At 40.1% G+C, this 18,486-nt stretch overlaps 1 protein-coding gene across 1 annotated transcript; it reads right to left on the bottom strand.

Moving 5' to 3' along the window:
- Positions 1-3,668: 3,668 nt before the first annotated feature.
- Positions 3,669-7,556, bottom strand: LOC124410905 (coiled-coil domain-containing protein 39). The gene is made up of 11 exons (XM_046889627.1): positions 7,351-7,556; positions 6,858-7,283; positions 6,573-6,794; positions 6,286-6,477; positions 6,015-6,230; positions 5,565-5,948; positions 5,239-5,493; positions 4,663-5,145; positions 4,370-4,582; positions 3,988-4,288; positions 3,669-3,899 (listed from the first exon to the last, which is right to left on the bottom strand). The coding sequence occupies exons 1-11, from the start codon at positions 7,444-7,446 to the stop codon at positions 3,775-3,777; spliced, it is 2,913 nt and encodes a 970-aa protein (XP_046745583.1). The 5' UTR covers positions 7,447-7,556; the 3' UTR covers positions 3,669-3,774.
- Positions 7,557-18,486: the final 10,930 nt, after the last annotated feature.

Raw genomic sequence — 18,486 nt, 5'->3', positions numbered from 1 at the left:
AGTATCGATCAATCGATCTGTTCTTTGTAGTGAGTAAGTGAAGTGAGTGTTGGGTCGCCAGCGATCCACGATAACTTTAACTGTGGTGTGAAACCGTTTGGAGTGACAAGGTAAGTTTTTGATCTTTTATAAAATTTATGAATATCTTCGAAAGATTATATGAATTTTCTAGAGTCGTACATTGATTTTTCATCTCTTAGAGCATGACTCATCGTGAATCTCGCCAATTATCGAGAATTCTTCGTCCACGTGATGAATCGGTGGACAATTCGAACGAAGAAAGTGAGGGGAGATCGATTACGTTAATGAAGAATTAGAAGAATTGTCACAGTACAGTTGTTCCGATAACGATGACAGCGGAAATGAACAAGAACAAAGAGTTGTAGATGACGAAGAAGAGACCTCGGCAGAGACCGGAAGAAAGAGTGGTGCAGGTTCGAGGAAAAAGAAATTTGTTTATGGAAAAAATGGGCACAAGTGGTCAACGGAACTCTAACAATTGACGCGCAATTACTTGGTTTTCGAGGAAAGTTTTCAGCTCGAATCTACATAAAATCGAAACCCGCAAAGTATGGCATCAAAATTGTAACTCTCAATGATGCTAGAACTTTTTATCTGTTCAATGCTATCTCGTACATTGGTAAAGTCAGTACTGAACGCGGAGAGTCTATACCTGATTATTACGTGCGAAACCTATGTCGGCCAATTTATGGTACCAACAGACACATAACAACAAACAATTGGTTCACATCCATCGACATTTTTAACAAAATGAATGACAAATACAAGTTTACCGCATGCTCGGAACGGTGCGCAAAAATAAGAGACACGTTCCTGTTTCATTTACACAACCTGCGTCTGCTGGCACGACCAGATATGGTTACGATGGTAAAAACATTTTGTTTTCCTACTGTCCAAAAATAAAATAAAGTTGTTCTATGTTTGTCATCGTACCACAAATCTGTGTCTCAAGAATCGAGAGAAAAGCCGGAAATTATACAGATGTATGTATAATGAAACGAAATCCGGAACTGACGTTTTTGATTCGACGAACAGTTCGTTCTTTTGCGCTCGTAAAACGCGTCGTTGGCCTATGCGTTTTTTCGTGGAAATTTTGGATCAGGCAGGTGTGAATGCATGCATCCTGTACAATTTGCCACGCCAAAATCCAGTCAAAGGCCGTTGACAATTTCTGAAAGAATTGGTGCATGAATTGGTTACACCTCACATGAGAAGCAGATTTCAGATATCAAACCTTCCACGAAATCTTGCAAAAAGCATCAAATCTGTCGTCGACGACCCAGAAAACTGAGTTGATTTGATTGACAAACTCGAAAAAAGAAAGCGATGCTCTACATGCGGTTCGAAAAAAGACAGAAAGACCATCAATTGTTGCGTGAAATGTAAGTCGCCGATTTGCGATGAGCACCGATTTTCCTGCTGTGAAGATTGTTTATGGTGACAAGATGCTGTAATATAAGGCATGGGCCATATTTTCTATCTTTTGGAACGTTTTTTTTATTCCTAAGTTTAATTCTCTTACTGCATTAGATGTTATGTAATCCTTGAAAAGTTCTTTCTCGTATTATATCTCGTCAGAGTATAAAACATGTAAACATAAAATATATTGAATTATGTCATGAACCTTTAAATTTTTTCTTTCGAAAAATGCACTACTTGGCACCACAAACTTGGGCATTTCGTTTGTTTCCATCGTGTTAAATACCGATTTCTGTCGTGTTACGATCCTGTGTTGAATAAAGTTTAATTTATATGCCAGCATGACGTGTTTAAATTAGTATCCGTTGCATCTGCAATCAACGACTCGTGAATCCAGATATTTCCGTAAAACAAAAAAGGACAAACAGACTTTACAATCGTGTTCGTGTTTTTTATTTCTAAAAATACCATTCTTAAACTTTTTTATGCAATTTGGATTTTTTAAATATCTTAGTTTGTTCAAAAGTTATGAATTTTTAGTCATGCACTTTTGGGAGGTGGGGGTGTTTATGACGAAAAGTAAAATGTTCGTGAAAATTTTTTTGCAATCTTCATGGTGTGCCCTTAAAGTAGAAGTATTTACCTCTAAAGCTTCATCGGAAAATCCACCTTCATCAATCAAACAATCATTTTTGTTTTGGTAAGCAAAAACAGCAGAGTGACTTCTTGCGTAATGTTTTTAAAAATACCTCTTTAGCTTTACCCGGGCATTCCGTTTTCGGAGACACATAAATAGGAAATAAGTCTTCTGTAATGATTGAGTTATCAATATGAAAGGTTGGTAGCAAATCTTCGTCGTAATTGATAATTGAAAAACCTCTGTGACCAAGTTATTATATACAAACCTCCAGATTTTGTGAAACAAAAAATTAGTTTTTTTATAAATAAAGTATCATGGAAGAACGGTCGGTATTCAATTTAGGAATAATCGATCAAACGATTCAGATTTTATGAAACTTAAAATTTTTCGAATGATCGTCGAAGCGCTTTAGCCTGCAGATTTCAAGATGTATCGATATTTTCTAGGAGTATTATAAATAAAAGTAGAGTTAGCATAAAATTTGAAGGAAATCGGTCAAACGGATCGCATATTGCAAATTTTTCAACAGTGTAAGAATGAAAATTGTTTATCTTGTTTGAAAAAAAATTGGCCCCTAATTCCACTATTCTTCAGAATTATTTTTCACTTTTTAGTTCGAAAAATTCAAATTTGAATCTTATTCTCTTGGTTCGAAACATTATTGAATAAAGCATCAGTTCTTCATTTTGACAATAAGAAAAATTTCATTTAGAATTAATTCTTATTCATACAAAAATTCTAACTATCGCACAAAATTGGCCCATAAAAAGCACCTAATTTGGTACATAGTAAGTCGATTTTGGCGACTTTGCTCTGCTAGGTTCACGGAGGTATTTCGAATTGCGATGTTCCGTGACAACTTCAACGCCACGTTGTTTCAAGTAAATTTCCTGAACTTTTGGAACGAACAGCCGGCGTAGCATTCATCAAAATCATGGCAAAAAATACTCACATAAACCTACATTCAAACGTGGGAATGAATCTGGCTGTGCATGTATCGCGAATTCCGTTTCATCGAGTTGGGAAGAATTTGCCGAATATCAGCCAACAGTGACAAATATTTAGTTAATAATTGGCCAAAGTCTGACATGGTCAATCAAAAAGTTGGAATACTGAAGTGTGAGTCAAGTTTGTACTCGCCAGCGATGTAAATAATTAATCCCTGCTGCTTTCGTTTCGAGAAAATTTGACATTCTAACTGTTAAAGTTCATTTTTAGTGATCGTGAGTGGACACACCGAAGCAAATCACGGACGCGTGGGAATCAGCTGCTATCCACAGTATGTGAGTGAAATTATTTTTCCATAGAAATCCTGCGAGTTAACAATCATGGCGGTATCTTACAACCCTTCCGCTACTCAATTTTCTCCAATATTATTGTGACTATTTTAAATTGACCCTGTTCCACGAGACAAAGCTATCAAGGACGGTTTGATTCTAATCGAATATCAAAATCCTAAAGCTCGATCGAGCAACCATTTACAAATAAAACTCAATTGTGGAGTCTGAAATATTTATACTAGACACAGTTTCATGTAGAAGGAGGATAAAAGCGACACAACAATACATTTTTAAATGCTAATGTATATTTATTTATTCATTTCGAAATTTAAGAATATATATTAAGAAGTTTGTAGTTCCACGGTATTTATATCGACAATTGTTACCTTGGATGATGTAAAGGTGAACGTTTGTTCAATCTTTTTTAGCTACGCCGGATTTACCACTCGATGAGGACCGAGTGCTACACCGAGAGATTAATTTTTTAGGCCGAGTACTAGGGTCTGTGCACCTCTTGGCTTTTCCGTGTAAACTTGCATCTGTAATACGAATTTTATCGAACTGCTAAGAAAGCGATAAATTGTGCTGACACAGGCGAATTAGATGAGAACGAAACGAGAAACATACCCTCAAAGTTTGCCTGTATGTTGACAATGGATCCTAAACTCTCTGTCGATGGACATAATGTTAAAAACTCATTTTCGCTCCTTCTCGTTGCCATTTTAGTCATTATCGAACTGGCACTACTGTGGCATCGACTAGATGTTGGTGACGGCTTGAGATAGTTAGTACAAGGCAGCACCATGTTTTTGTCCGAGAGTAATTTCTTTATGTAGGGCTCAGCCTCTGCATGACGGACCGTGAGCTCAGTGATGTGTTGAAGAGCGAGACCGTTCTGCTCTTCAAGTTCACGAATCGCGATGTCTTTCTGTCAATTTTCCAAAATATTACATCAAGTTTATACGGCAGCTGTCTACACCTTTGAATCAAATCATCAGACAATTCTTACCTCTTGCATCAGGATCAAACTGTCATCGGCACAGAGTTTCTTATTTTGAATGTCCTTGTATACTTTGTGAAGGCTTTTGTCAGCCCTCAACTGTTTTTCTAGTTGATCACTTATCTGATGCTCCAGAGTTTCCAGAAAACGCTTTTTACGTGTTTCTTCTTCATTTGCCTTTTCTATGTCTTCCAATAGCTGCTTATAGCTGTCTTTCATCACCTTTGCAAATATTACTCGTATTGCCATTTAATATAGAATCATTACCAAATTATATATATACTCGACAATTTTCAGCTCACCTCTATGTCGGCTTTAGCCTGTACCAGTTGCGCCCTTTTGTATCTGACGCGTTCCATTTCATTATACATTTCCTCGCCCAATCTTTCCTGTTCCATTTGCTCGGGTCCTCGCTCTTCGACTAGCCCTAAACTTTTTTTGTATTTATCATTGGACGCGTTGACGATCCTTAACGTGTTCTCCATGCTCTGAATCTCACATTCAGTTTTTCTAATCGATTCATCAAGCTTGTCCCCCTGCTCTTGAAGGGCATACTTCTCTTGCGCGCTTTTAATTTTAATGTAAGTCGTTGTCAAGGGCTCCCCGTCTGTTGTCGTCCCCAAGCAAGACATCAGTTTGTCATATCTAGTTTGTAGCTGTTGTATACGTGTCTTGCGCTCGGCAATGGCCATGCGTAATTCTGACGACTCGGAACTGGCTGTCTTTTTTTTCATGGCGAGGGCATCCTTCTGAGCTTTTATTTCAGCTTCTCTCTCTTGCATTGTCTGATATAATTTTTACGTGAAAATACAGATTAATAATGAATGAAAATAAAGACAAAAAACTGGGAATTAATAGTGCTAGTAAAAATCACTCACCGCTTGTATTTCAAGTTTGTACTTCTCCAAATTGTATACTTTGTTCTTTATATTCGATACAGTTCGTTCTGCTTGGTAGATTCTTAACCTTAGTATGTTTTCGTTCACTTGAGTCTCTTCGTTCCGAGCTCTCGCTACTTTCAACTGTTTCTCACCTCCCTCCATAAGCAGCATTTGATCCTGCTTCTTGTTTTTGAGCAGTTTCAAATGCGCTTCGTCATTAGCTATATGAGTCGATAATTTTTTCATGTCGTGCTGAAATATTGTTGCATTTGTAAGGAATTGTTTTCAGATCAAAGGCGGTAAATTGTGCAGTTAAAATTTACCTCCAGGGTCTTAATCTGAGACTGAAGAAGCTTCAATAGGTCGTTTTTATCATTCAAACATTTTCCCAATTCCTCGATCGTCTTTTCTTTCTTTTCTAACACCGCACCGTCTTGTTCGGCTCCAGTGAGGTGTCCGAGTTTAATTTCAGCCTTTTGTATCTCAAAGTCATGTTGGTAGGCAGAATCTATTTTCTCCTTCAATTTTCGTCTCTCTTTGACATGCAAAATCTCTAGTACTTCAACTTTTTTCTTCTCATTCTCAATTTGTAGCTCCAATGTTTTTATCTCGCCCTCAAGCTCAGTTATTTGACTCGCGTTCCGTATATTCATGCCTTGGATTCGATTAATTTCCTTAGTGATGAGCGATTGGAATTTTTCCTCTTTCTGCAAGGATAACGCAAGAAAATACTTGAATCTGTTGTCCAAAATCAAATTCCACATTTTAATTACCTCAATCATATTCTCCAGCTGCTTCGTTCTCTCCTCTATATTAGTTCTCCGATCATCTATTTGGTCATAGGTCTCTTTCAGATCTTGTATCTGATTTCGCCATTCCTCAATTTTTTTATTTCTGTTCTCAACTTCCGCCTGTGCCCTTTTTCTTTTTGCCCTCACACTCTGTGTTCGCTGCGCTGCATATGCCAGCATTTTCTTGTACATGTGAAGCTGGAATACAATTTTAAATTTCAATGTGAACAATTGTTAGAAAACAACGACTCACCTCTGTTGTATACTTGTTAAAATTCTCAGAGAGCCTCAAACGCTCGTCTTTAATTGTAACGAGTTTTTTCTCCAGCTGCCTGATTTGTTCCTCGAGCAGTTTGTTGTTCTTGACCTGGTTCTCAATAAATTTCTCAGCCTCCTGCAGCACCTCCATTTTTTCTCTAGCCACTTCCCGTAGTTTATCTATTTCCTGCGCTAACAAGTAAGGGACAAGAAGTAACGAATGTCCGTGTTTCAAGCAGGGTAAGAGATGCGAATGTGTATAAATAGCAACGTCAACCCGACCCTCAAAGCCTTGTGAATTTCATTATCCCTCTGCTTGAGCACCAGTACGCTTTGTGTCCATTGACTTATGAGTTGCTGGCGTTCTTTCAAAGCATCGCCGTATAGCTTGGCTGTCCTGTCCAGTACGTTCTCCATCTCAAAAACACCGTTGACAGCAGTTACGACGGTCTGCCGACAACTCTCTACATGTGTCTGCAGCTTCTGCCGCCTCAATTCCAGTTCCTACAAAGAATTCGTGTTGCAGTGTTTTTCTCCTTTTTTAAAGAAGCCCAACCAAACACCCACCTTAAACTTCTGGCTATCAGTTTTCATGTACCGTTCAATAAGCTCGTTGTCCTCTTGGCCTCGCCTCAAAGCCTCTTCCCATTGAACGAGCTGGTCCTTATCAAACTTGGCATTTTTCTTCAGATCCTCAAGTCTCTCCGTGAGCTTTTGCAGCTCGCATTCCTTACTTTGAATCCTTTGAACGACGTCGTTCCGCTCCTTGTCGTATTGCCTCACCTCTTGACACAACTTAGAATTTGTGCTATTGCACAACCTGAACAAATGATCTTCGCTATCCAGCTGCATGGAGTGAGCGGTGAGCAGTTTTTGGTTGTTCTCATGTTCCAGGGCAACATTTCCAACGTGCTTTTTTATAGAATCGATACGCCGGGTAACGCAGTCCAGCTCAATGCTCAGCGAGCTTTTGTACTTCGTCTTTCTGTCGATCTGTTAACAATTCCAGGTAATAGTAAGATAGGCGTCTCGTTTCCAGCAATAAGGATCGCTCCGTTACCTCTTCCTCGAGCCTTTTGTTCTCCTCGTTGGCAACAGGCACGTGAAATCCATCACCCCAACCCAGCTCCGTCAGAACATCATGGATTAACGCCATGCTACAGTTTTTTTCATTCGAATTGCAATTTACAGAGTTGTGGGAAAACCGAGACACCCTTGAACCCTTCTCTTGTGGGACGAAAGAAGGCCGACATCAGAATTCAAGCGTCACTCGTTTCCATAGCAACCCTGGTTACTTCGTCTTACGCTCACGATGGTAGATGGTAGCACACGATGCGGTCACCGAAGCGGAGGATTTGGATGATCGCTTCAACGTGAACACAGATGTCACTCGATGCAGTGCTATTATGTGGCCACCTAGATAGTAGCTCGTCGATCTCACGGACAGGGTGAAAAATGGGGTCGCCGTTGAAAGTAATCCAGGGATATATTTCATTAGCGAAGAGTAATTTATTTTTTTTTTATATTTCTCTTTATATTTACAACTACTATCTGCATAATCACTTCCATTGGCGAATTTGAAGCGGTGATAATGATCAGATACGGCGATCCTCGGCACCCCGTGAAACGGTACCCCTTCGTATGGTACATATATACATCAGAATTTTCATAATCTGTAAAATATTGGACTAATTTTGAGTTTCCAAAGTAAATGAAAAAATGTTTATTTACGAATATTATTCAGTCAACGCGAGTCAGAAATAAGCCTGTAACACACACAAGGCTGTGTGTTGAAAATGTTAACGAACTTTTCTACCTCTTTCTCTTATCTTATGGTATATCCGACAACCGACTCTGAAATTTTATACTTGTGACGTCCGATACTTTACAAGCTTTCACAATATATTCAAAGCTAGGACGTTTCCTTGGAGTTCTCTTCATAGAAGAACTACTTCATCGGTATGTATGTATACGAACAACATACGTAGCGGACGCGCAAGTCCTCATGGAACCGTTAATTTCTCTCCTCCTCGACACACCGCTCGCACACTCGGTATAATGCTTACACGTAAGTATTTCCCCCTGGAAGAAATTGACAAGTATTGCGGGACTTTTAATTTCGTGGTTTGAACCGTGTGGAGCGCTGCTGTCAGGTTTGCATCATTCGTGAAAAGACACAATGCTGTAATATGATTGTCATACCTGCGAGATTCGCAAAAATACGAGGAACAGGGATGACGGAATGGATAATCTGATATCCAAGTCTCGTAATACCGGAAAGCAAACTTTGCAGAGAGACCTGCGGTGTAAGATATCCTATTATACACCTGCACGTAAAAGGCACGGCGACGGGGCTGCAGGACGCACGTTGTTTTTTTTTTCTCTACCTCTACTACGTCCCCTTCCCTCGTCGTATTCAGCCTGACGTTTTCATCATCATTTCGTCGTACCTATCAGCAATATAATATTATTTTTCCCTTCATTCGCGTCGATGTATAATATACAAAATCAAATCTTATCTATCCATTCCATCGAATTTGAACACGTTGACTAACGTAACTCAACATCAGAAAAACATCATTCTTGCACAGTATTATAATGACTTTCAATGAGCTTTGGCTTTGCAAAATATAAGTATATTGTATTTATCATGATTTACTTAATTTCAGATATTCCTAAAGGTGCGAAGTAACGTTACTAACTTCATCCTCATCGAGAAACACATCTTGGGGTATAGACGGGAGTCCGGGAAACCGTGCAAACGGAGAAAAGAAAAAGCGAGTGACTTCGTTCGAGCCAATTCCACGCCGCCCTGTGTAAAACGTGCATACTGTAGATCTTGCGCTGATTTTGGAACATGAACCCTGGACGACGATGACGTCAGCACGACGATGAGCATATGCTGAGTATAGGTATGAAATTGACGTCGTCTGATGGGTGTAACGTTAACTGTATAGGTATACGTACATGCTCCGTGAACATACACACGCGGAAAGTACAGCACTGCACGATTCAGTCTTCTGGCACGGGGGTGTAACGGGGACAGGACTGTAAAGGCAATGCACTTTAAGGAGCACACGAACCACTCTCTCGTCGACACGCCACTATCTCTCGCGAGGGGAGCGTTAGGCTCGGTTCACAGCCCGCATTTCTGCCTTATTCACTCTGCGGTATATAATACAATATTACAAGAACGACGTCGAGTCGAAGAGGGAACGGAGAAGAGGAAAAAAGAGAGAAAATACCCGCGGCCAGCTCTAACGGAGATCCTTAGAGACCGGAAGACATTTGAACAATGTCGGTTTGGTATAGTGTGGAAACTTGACGTAAAGCTAGCCGTGTATGTGTGTGTCCTTATCACTAGGGCGGGCTGCACCACAGGTGTTTTGTACAGTTTTTGTCAATACGCGATGCGTGAATCATCCTGGACAACTTCGAATTGGTAATGCAGAGAGAGAGAGAGAGTGAATGACTTGACACCCCGTAGGAGGCACGCGGCGTTGAACTCCGGCTTGCCGTAATTAATCGTGCCGAACAGCGATAGCACGGTGTAATTGTTCATCATTGTAATATTGTAATATCCCTCGTGTGGGAATTTCACGAGAAACGGCGTTCAGGCAAAGTGAATACGGTTTGACTCGAACACGTAGTATTGAGCACGTATTTGCCAAGGTGGGAAACATGTCTAATCGATGCGAAGAAAATGACGAAAACGTTACTTGGCTATTGGAAAACAGGAAGCTTAGGATCGGTTGGGTCGGGCCTCGGACGACGGAACTTGCGTTTCCGAGGCATAATCACGAGTCAGTGCGTGGTATGAGTGTAAGATATATGTATATATATACATATATATGTAGAACGCGTAGTTCGGCGAGTTGCTTAATCGTGTTTAACCCCCTTGACCCTGTTAGGAAGCCTGGAACGGCGGCCCGCAGCCGTCCAACCTGAGCCGATTCGAGTTACGACTTCCTCGTAAGTTTTATTCGATTTCTGAATATTGCCTCGGTCATTGCAGTTAAAAGAATAGACACTCAAAACGCATCACGAATATAGCGTATAGGATGAAAAAGTATTTTTGACTTACTTGTAAATAAAAAGGGTCATCGGTCTTCAACTTTTGACTAAAATAATAATGACTGTCGTATATAATTACTATCTAAGTATAGCAGTATGTAATCGATTAAACACGCTGCACTAATCTATGGTACTTGATAATTAAGATTACTATCGTATATTAGATTTACCGAATTCAATTCGCGTAGTATCACCAAAAAAACTGCGAAACTGCTCCTTAAGAAAACTAGTACTGCATGGGGAGTTGCGTTGCGGTTATGTTGGGGTTAGAACCTTCGAGAAACTATACTTCGCGGTACCAAGGAGGCTTCGTTGAAGAATTTTAAAAAGCGAATCATTAGGAGTTTTTTTTTTTATCTTCACAATACCTATCAGTTGTCGATACCTAGCTAGTTAGCTTTTCAGCCTACTAGTCGCTAGGCGATAATCCTTAGACTTTTGACCGACCCCTAATGCCGGGGCGATTCATGTACAAGTCTAATGGGCCACATAGTTACTGTTAGGAATATAAGGTTTAGATTTACGCTATTGATAAATGTTATTTCCTCTCTATTTTATTTATTTTATTTCATTTCATTAAGTATATAGCACTATCTTTCTTCTAAATTGACACCTTGACTTGTGATAAAACCTAGATTTAGGTCTATTGTCAAGGGAATTGCGTTATATTTTAGTAATGTACTTTCCTGTTTATTGACACCTGGATTCAAACAAATGAAAGATTTTTTAAAAATAAACAAAACAACTAGTGGACAGGATCGATAATTTTCACTGAATTTCCGCATCGCCTCCGTCACCGTTGGGTCTAACCCCTCTGAACCGGGTGTTACACATACATTAAATGAAGGACAAGACTGCAGCTGGACCCGATCCGGGCTTGATCGAGCATGGTTCAGAGAAGGCCTACACTTATGCTTGGAGATTTTGTGTGGCTCCACGAATTCTATCCAACGACGTCGACGACGACGACGACGACGAGAGGGCATAATAACGGTTTTAAATTTATTTGAAATTCCTTGGTGGGCCCACACTACCTATACCTACCTACCTACTACTTTCTCTATACGTCTTCGCAGCTCGCTCCTCGCGTAGGTATACCTATTACACCTCGATGGATCGCGGAGTCGCAGCTTCGAGTCGCCTGGTCATCGCTGTTGTTGAAATTCTGCACCCCGTTTTCTCGATTATCTCGTACATACCCGCGTCACGCTGAATCGCGCGAATTTAGAAACTACGGAGTATCTGAAAATGAAGAGAATGAACGGAACATAACGAAACGCGGCCAACCGTCCGTTTGTTCGTTCGAAATGTGTATACACGGCGATCAAGCGGAACTCGATCTGCCCAGGAAATGACCAGAAAACGCGACCGCGACCGTTATCCTCCGCCAATCCGTCGGTTCGTCCGACCGAAACAAATCTATCCATGATAATTCTTTCCGTAGACCCCGACTCGAATCAATCCTGTGTAAACCTTTCTATCGAGCACTCCTCGAAGTATCTTTATCTGTTTCTAGATATAGATTATTAATATCACTCGTTACAATTTAGACTCACAATCGGTCCAAGTTCCTCAGTTAGCAGGGGAAAAATACCTGTTGAAGAAATCATTTGGGGATTTTCACACGTAATTTCGCGATCGCAAGCAGAGGAAGACTTCTGTTGATCCGGGTATACATATAATAACAAGCGGCTTTAGGCTGGCCACGAGCCAGCCCTCGAACTTCCTGTTCTTACACACTGCAAATTCCAAGTTCACAGGGGAAAAAGAATAATAATATCCACTTCAAATTTCGAACTACAAATTCAGATTCGTGATTAGTGATTTAAACGCCCTAGGGTACCATATTACATGAAAATATGACGATTTTTTAAATTTTGCACGACTTTATTCCACCATTACAGATTTTGCAAATCTCCCGTTAGATTCGTGATTAACAATCAAAAAAACCTTACGGTTCCAATTTGCATTCAGATCGATTCATTTTTTCCCAACATATCATAATTTTTATTTTATTTTTTGTAGTTTTGGTATTCAAATGATTCAAAAAGTACCGCCCGATCCAAGCCAAAATCTTATCAGTTCTATGCTTGGAATAGCCGCGTTGATTGAGACCAAAATTATTGAAATCTAGTAATTCGTTCTCAAGATATCGTTCGACGAAAAAATATCTATAATTTTTCTGTAATTTACTAGATTTCAAAACGTCGAGATCTAGTGAAAACTCGACTTTTCGGGGTGATTGCAACAACTTGCATTTGTCTCTGAAAACATAGAAACGAGAAGTTAAAAAGAGAAACGTATATTATAGCCACAATTTGACTCACATTCATTAACCTATAATTCGTTTATTCTAATTGAGGGATACTTTCTTTTCTTCCGATTTACTGTTTACTCAAATGTTGCAGAGAAACGTTGAATCCTCCATTTCACTGGCGTAATACCTTAATTGCTGTAAAAAAGTAATTAATAAAGTTGTAAACACGTAGTGTAAACCCATTATGGATGAAAAAATCTTTTCGATCACGACCGTAAAAATTCACAAGTATGTATGTAGTACATACATACAATTGCGTCGGAAGTGTGTAAAATTCAATGCGCCCTGCAGTGGTTAACGGTCACTCGCATGGTCGACGGCTGCTAAATCCCTCAATATTGGACAGGGAGTCAACAGTCGCTGTATCAGGGTCCGTTTAAAATTCCTGAGTAATAAAATGGCAAGCTGCGTGCAATTCGTAAGTGCAATGTATCCACGCAGTGTAACAAATACGAAGAAAAAGGCACGAGGGAAACGCATCGTCGAGCTATAAAACGACCGAATAAATGGGTTAGCTGCAGGGGCTTCGTCGGGCGCATGAGATCGGCCGAAATACGGATAGGTGTCACGTGTGCCTCGGGTTTTCACCGTCAAGCAGGGCGCGAGAGTTTCGAGGGATATACAAAGGTGGCGATGTAGGCGCAGGGCTCCTTGCTTCGCATCAAAGACGCAGGAGCTGCACGCGGTATGGAGCAGGCACTCGACTCTGACTCCGACTCTGACTCTGACTCCGACTCTGACTCTGACTCTGACTCGCTGAGATGGAAAGAGACACCGCGGCGCGGCGGTTCGTTCGTTCGACGGGGTCGTTGAACGGCCAGGGGTACCAAGCAACCCACTTTAGCACCGCACGCCGTGGCACGAGGCGCGTCCCGTACCGAACACATACATCTCTAGTCTCCTCCACGCCTGCAGCTCCGCGCCTGCATGTGTATGCTTACAAGGTACGTGTATACCTACGTGTAACCTACACTTGCCTACTCGCGTCGGTACATTACCTTCTGGGTACGGATGGGTAAGTGTGTCTTTGTGTCAGGGTGTGCGCGTCCGGCGTATGGAGTATGAACTTTTGTGACTTGTATCGTGTGCTATGGGGCGGGGTTGAAATTCCGAACTTGAGGAGTTCAGGAAGCGCAAAATTTTTAGATTTAGTGCTGACGATACTTGAAGTAAAGAAATCAAATACTTGAGAAATGTCGATGTTTCGAATGGTCCGAAACACGATACGCAAAGTTCCGGAAGAGCGTATATAGGAGAATTTTAAAATCTGAAATATCGAAATTCCGAATGATCCAAGATTTTCAGTTATGTGGATTTCTGGCTTGGTGATATTTCGATACTTTGACCTTTCCTTGTTTTCGATTTTCCATATTTTTACGCTCGGATTCTAGGTCATTCTGTTTTCTAGATCCACTCGTTGAGTAAACGACGCGGTGTGAGTATGTGTTAATTTTCAGAATTTTGCTCCGTCGATGACTGATCGAACTATTCGAACTAGTCGAACTATGATCCGCTTCAAGGGTTGCCCTGGTCGATTTCGACGTTCCACGTATATATCTTCAAATATCGAAGTCCACGTATCTCAACTGCGAAAAAGGGCTTCACATTTCCTATTCTATACATAATTCTGAACAAAAACAATCCAATACATTTTCTTTTCACGCAGAGCTAAAAAAAAAAAAAAAAAAAAAAAAAAAACGAGGCATGCATTCTATAAAATCTCAATAATAAACTCGTAGAAAGCATGCAATTTTTTTTTATTTCTGCGTCAAATAAAAAGGCATCGGAGTGTTTTTGTTCATAATTTCACAGAGAATCGCGATGTTGAGCCCTTTTTCACGTTTCATCACAGTATGTCATTTTCACCGCATCCTTTTCCATCGTACTTCCTTGAGGGTTAGATGGATATATAATAATAAAAGCGGAGAATTGCACGCGTGTTACTTCATCCACGTATACACCTGCTGAGGTATATGGATTATACCTACAAGCAGTGTAAATATAACTTGTAGGGATAGGGCTGGCTTCAGGCGAGGCCAGGATGATCGCCGGGAAACTTGCCCCGCGCCGTGAGTTCCCAAAGGTGAAAGGAAGCAGGAAACAGCGGGGGGCGTAAGTGCGATGCGATGCGATGCGATGCGATGCGATGCGATGCGATGCAATCTCGTCTCCTCGTCCTGTTGCCTAATTCCTTCCTCCCTACTGCATAACGCGACCATCACGGGTCAAGGTGTATATATATATACACCTTCGTGACATTTCTGCTCGATGACAAACCAGCTGGTCCGAATCGTATCGCGTCGTTGTCACGCGATGTGACTGAATTTTATACAAACATAAAGGGATTTTTTTTTCTTATAGTTTTTCCAGGCTCTTTATTACATATAAGAGATGCGAGATGGGTGAAAAAATGTTCTTGGACTATTCGATTTGGAAAATTTATTCTCCGCGTAATGACACCTTCTATACATATAAGTGGGTCCCCTATTTTTCTAAAAGTAACCTGTTACTTTTTCTTCTACTATAAGCACTCTGAAACTGAAGGTTAAATTGCGCTAAATTTATCCTAAAACAAGTTAATTTTTCCCCGAAACCCGTATATTTTTGCCAACCAGTTACTTTGTTTTTTTGTAAATTAAAATGGACCAAAAAAAAAAACAATTTCATGCTTGAGAACAATTTTTATACTCCCAACTTAACATGGGAATAAAAAAAAAACAAAACATCGATTCTCAAAACTTCTATGTTTCACAAAACCACAATTTTCACCGTTTAATTTAGTGTCGTTATCTACGGAATACGTGCGCTAATCCCAAATTATTTTGTTCCTACATTTAGTTGGAAGTATAAAAATTGTTCTCGAGTATCATATAGATTTTTTCAATTCATTTTAGTTTTTGAAAAATAAATAATTAAAAAACTTGAAAAAATTCAATGCAATATATATTGAAAATCGCAATTATTATCGAAAAATTTGCTGACTTACAGGATTTTTTTTTCTCTAACACGAACATATTTTCATGATGCAATTGAAAAAATTCCAAAACGACCAAAATAACGGACACTCTAGCTTGTATCTAATTCTGCTCTATTTGAATAGTACTAAAAAAAAATATTGGTACTGTATTACCCCCTTATTTTCACAAAGTTTTCCCCTATTTCCCCTGAAATTACCTGTCGTGAGCACTGTAAAGCCTGCTATATTGACAGGTGTATTCGACGCACCGCCCATTCTACGATTTTCATTCATTCCAAGTGTGGTGTGGTGCCAGGTATAAACTATACACATACCTTGTACATACGCTCCATTCAGTTTTACGATAATTGTCGGAGCGTGATGTGCCTGAATCTCTACATATATTTACACATATATATATACACACATAATTACACATCTCCTATTCTCCTTCAACTTATCGAAATTTATTTTCCTCGCTATCGCTTGTTCTTAAAAAGAGCGTAACGACGATACTCATTTGCACACTAACTACATATAATAGAATAAAAGCCAAAGGGATTCCCCCTCACCTTGTCTTATCTCGGAATCTGATTCAGTTCAACAAACGTCATGTCTAAATGTCTAAATACCCTTGTATTAATCGAATCAACAACCCTGGGAAGAATTATGCAACAATGACTGCAATGTTCTTGATCCATATCTGATTGTGAGTCCAACAACCCTTATATGATGTTCTGCGCATGTATATATGTACTGGCATTCGGTTGTTGGATATAACTGAAATGACAAAACTATATTATTGTACAGACGCTCCCCTCTTGTCGGTACGTACGAATATGCGTATGCACGCCTTAAATACTCCCTGCATATACGCGCGTCATTTATATGCAGTGTATCCAACAGAGCAGCGCGGTAGCTACATCTGACATTCTTCTTCTTCAACTTCCTCTTCTTCTTATGCCTAATATGAAAGATGTACGTGTATATTTGAGGTAGATATATCGTATTAAACATACACTCAAGACGGTTATTTTTGTCACATAGCAGGTAGTTTTATTACACGGTCTGGTGGGAAATTACAGCTGATAGTGACGGAATCAACCGTGCTGGGTGTACCTGGAAACTATGTTCATGTCATATCGCGGAGAAGTTCTTATCGTTGAATTTCTTGGGTTTTAGGTGAAGTACGGAAAATCCCGTTCTACCACGTCATCTAAAGAACGGATAATGATATAAACTTGAAATTTACACAAAAGTAGTAATTTTACCTGAAATTTGATGAAAAAGAAACGTTTCCTTAATATTTGAATAACAATTAACTTGAATATCTAGAGAGAAAAAAAAATATTTATTTGGATGCCGTTTTGTTGATTATTGTTTTAGTTTCTACTTTTCTAGGTACAATCTCTGGGGGGCTTACGGAGAAGAAAAAGTTTCGCAATTTCAAATAATCTCCGTTCATTCTAGTGGAATCGTGGTAGAACAAGATTTTACACAATTCACCTAAGTACGTTGAAATACCGGTACTATTTACCTTGAAATGAACTTGAATGAATTCCCTTACTCATTAATATCGAAGTAAACTCCTCTATAAAAAAAAAGTTTTATATTCTCTTCTGATCTTGTTAAGCAGATTTTTTTCATTTCAAACCTTCCTAAGTCCCCTTATACAGATCGCTTATCACTGATTACTTTTCCACAGCTTTGGAAAAAAGCACGTGCCTGTTGCAATGCTCTGTGTTCTCTCCAAAGTTTTTGAGTACCTTGTCCTAAGTTGTTAGTTCAGTTTTGCTTTTGTCGGTAGCTTTCGCTATTTATAACATCGTTATGGACACGATAATAAAAAGTGAAAAAGTCTATCCATTCATCTACCCATATATCCATCCACCTATGTATCTATTCATCTATCTATCTATCGAACTCCTCGCACTCCTTACCACCAGTAAAATCCTATCACTCTATAGTAAATGACAGGACAACTGATGTATTTCCTATAAAGCGGTACGATTTAACTACAGGTTCTACGGTGTAGCCTACTTTGCCCTACGTACCTACTCAACTATGCGTATGTATGCAAAAGTTTAGTGCGCATTTCAGTGCGCGACAGGCTCGCGCGAAGCTTTTAAACTCTTTGGAGCAGTCAAGTGCCATTGTGGTTTCCATTCCTCTCACTCCTCCTATTGCGCATTTATGCTTTGTCCACGCATGCATGCAGGGAGACTATAATATATCCATAGACTATGGACGAGGGTTCGCACCTGTTTGCAGCTGTTTCGCCATGAGCTAGAACAAACACCAAATCCATAAGTATAAAGCTATGCTGCTTTTTTGCCTACGGGTACGTGGCTGACATTAGCATTGATGGCTATATCTGTTCCTTCATCTATGATACACCTGTGCGATGATCTAGCATTCTCCTATCTCTCCGTCGTCTATGTCCATCACCCATCCCTCCCCTTCGAATGAAATTTAGAGCAACAGACTCGCTAAACGTGCCTCTGCACGGTCGGGGCTAAAAATCCGAACCTGCGAGACAAACACCTGTGCATCGGGCGAGGAGAGTAAAGGGGTAGCCCCATCGTCACGGGAGACGATCACGATGGCGTTGTGGCCGGCTCACAAGCCGTGTTATGCTATTATGTAGGTATATTCTAAGCCTGCGTTTGCACCGGTCTCCACCGGGGTTACTTTATCCCACCCCTCTCAACCGGGTGATGCGTGACGACACGTAGACTGGATATCACGGCAGGTTATACACACGTGTCTACGTGTAGTGGTTGCACCATTGCTTCGGGGCGAACACGATGTGTGTATACAGAATGTCTACGTGCACCTACCTATACCTT

Source organism: Diprion similis, chromosome 10, assembly GCF_021155765.1.
Source record: "Diprion similis isolate iyDipSimi1 chromosome 10, iyDipSimi1.1, whole genome shotgun sequence".
NCBI lineage: Eukaryota > Metazoa > Arthropoda > Insecta > Hymenoptera > Diprionidae > Diprion > Diprion similis.
Note: the sequence above shows the minus strand (reverse complement) of the source record. Positions and strands in the feature narration are given on the sequence as shown.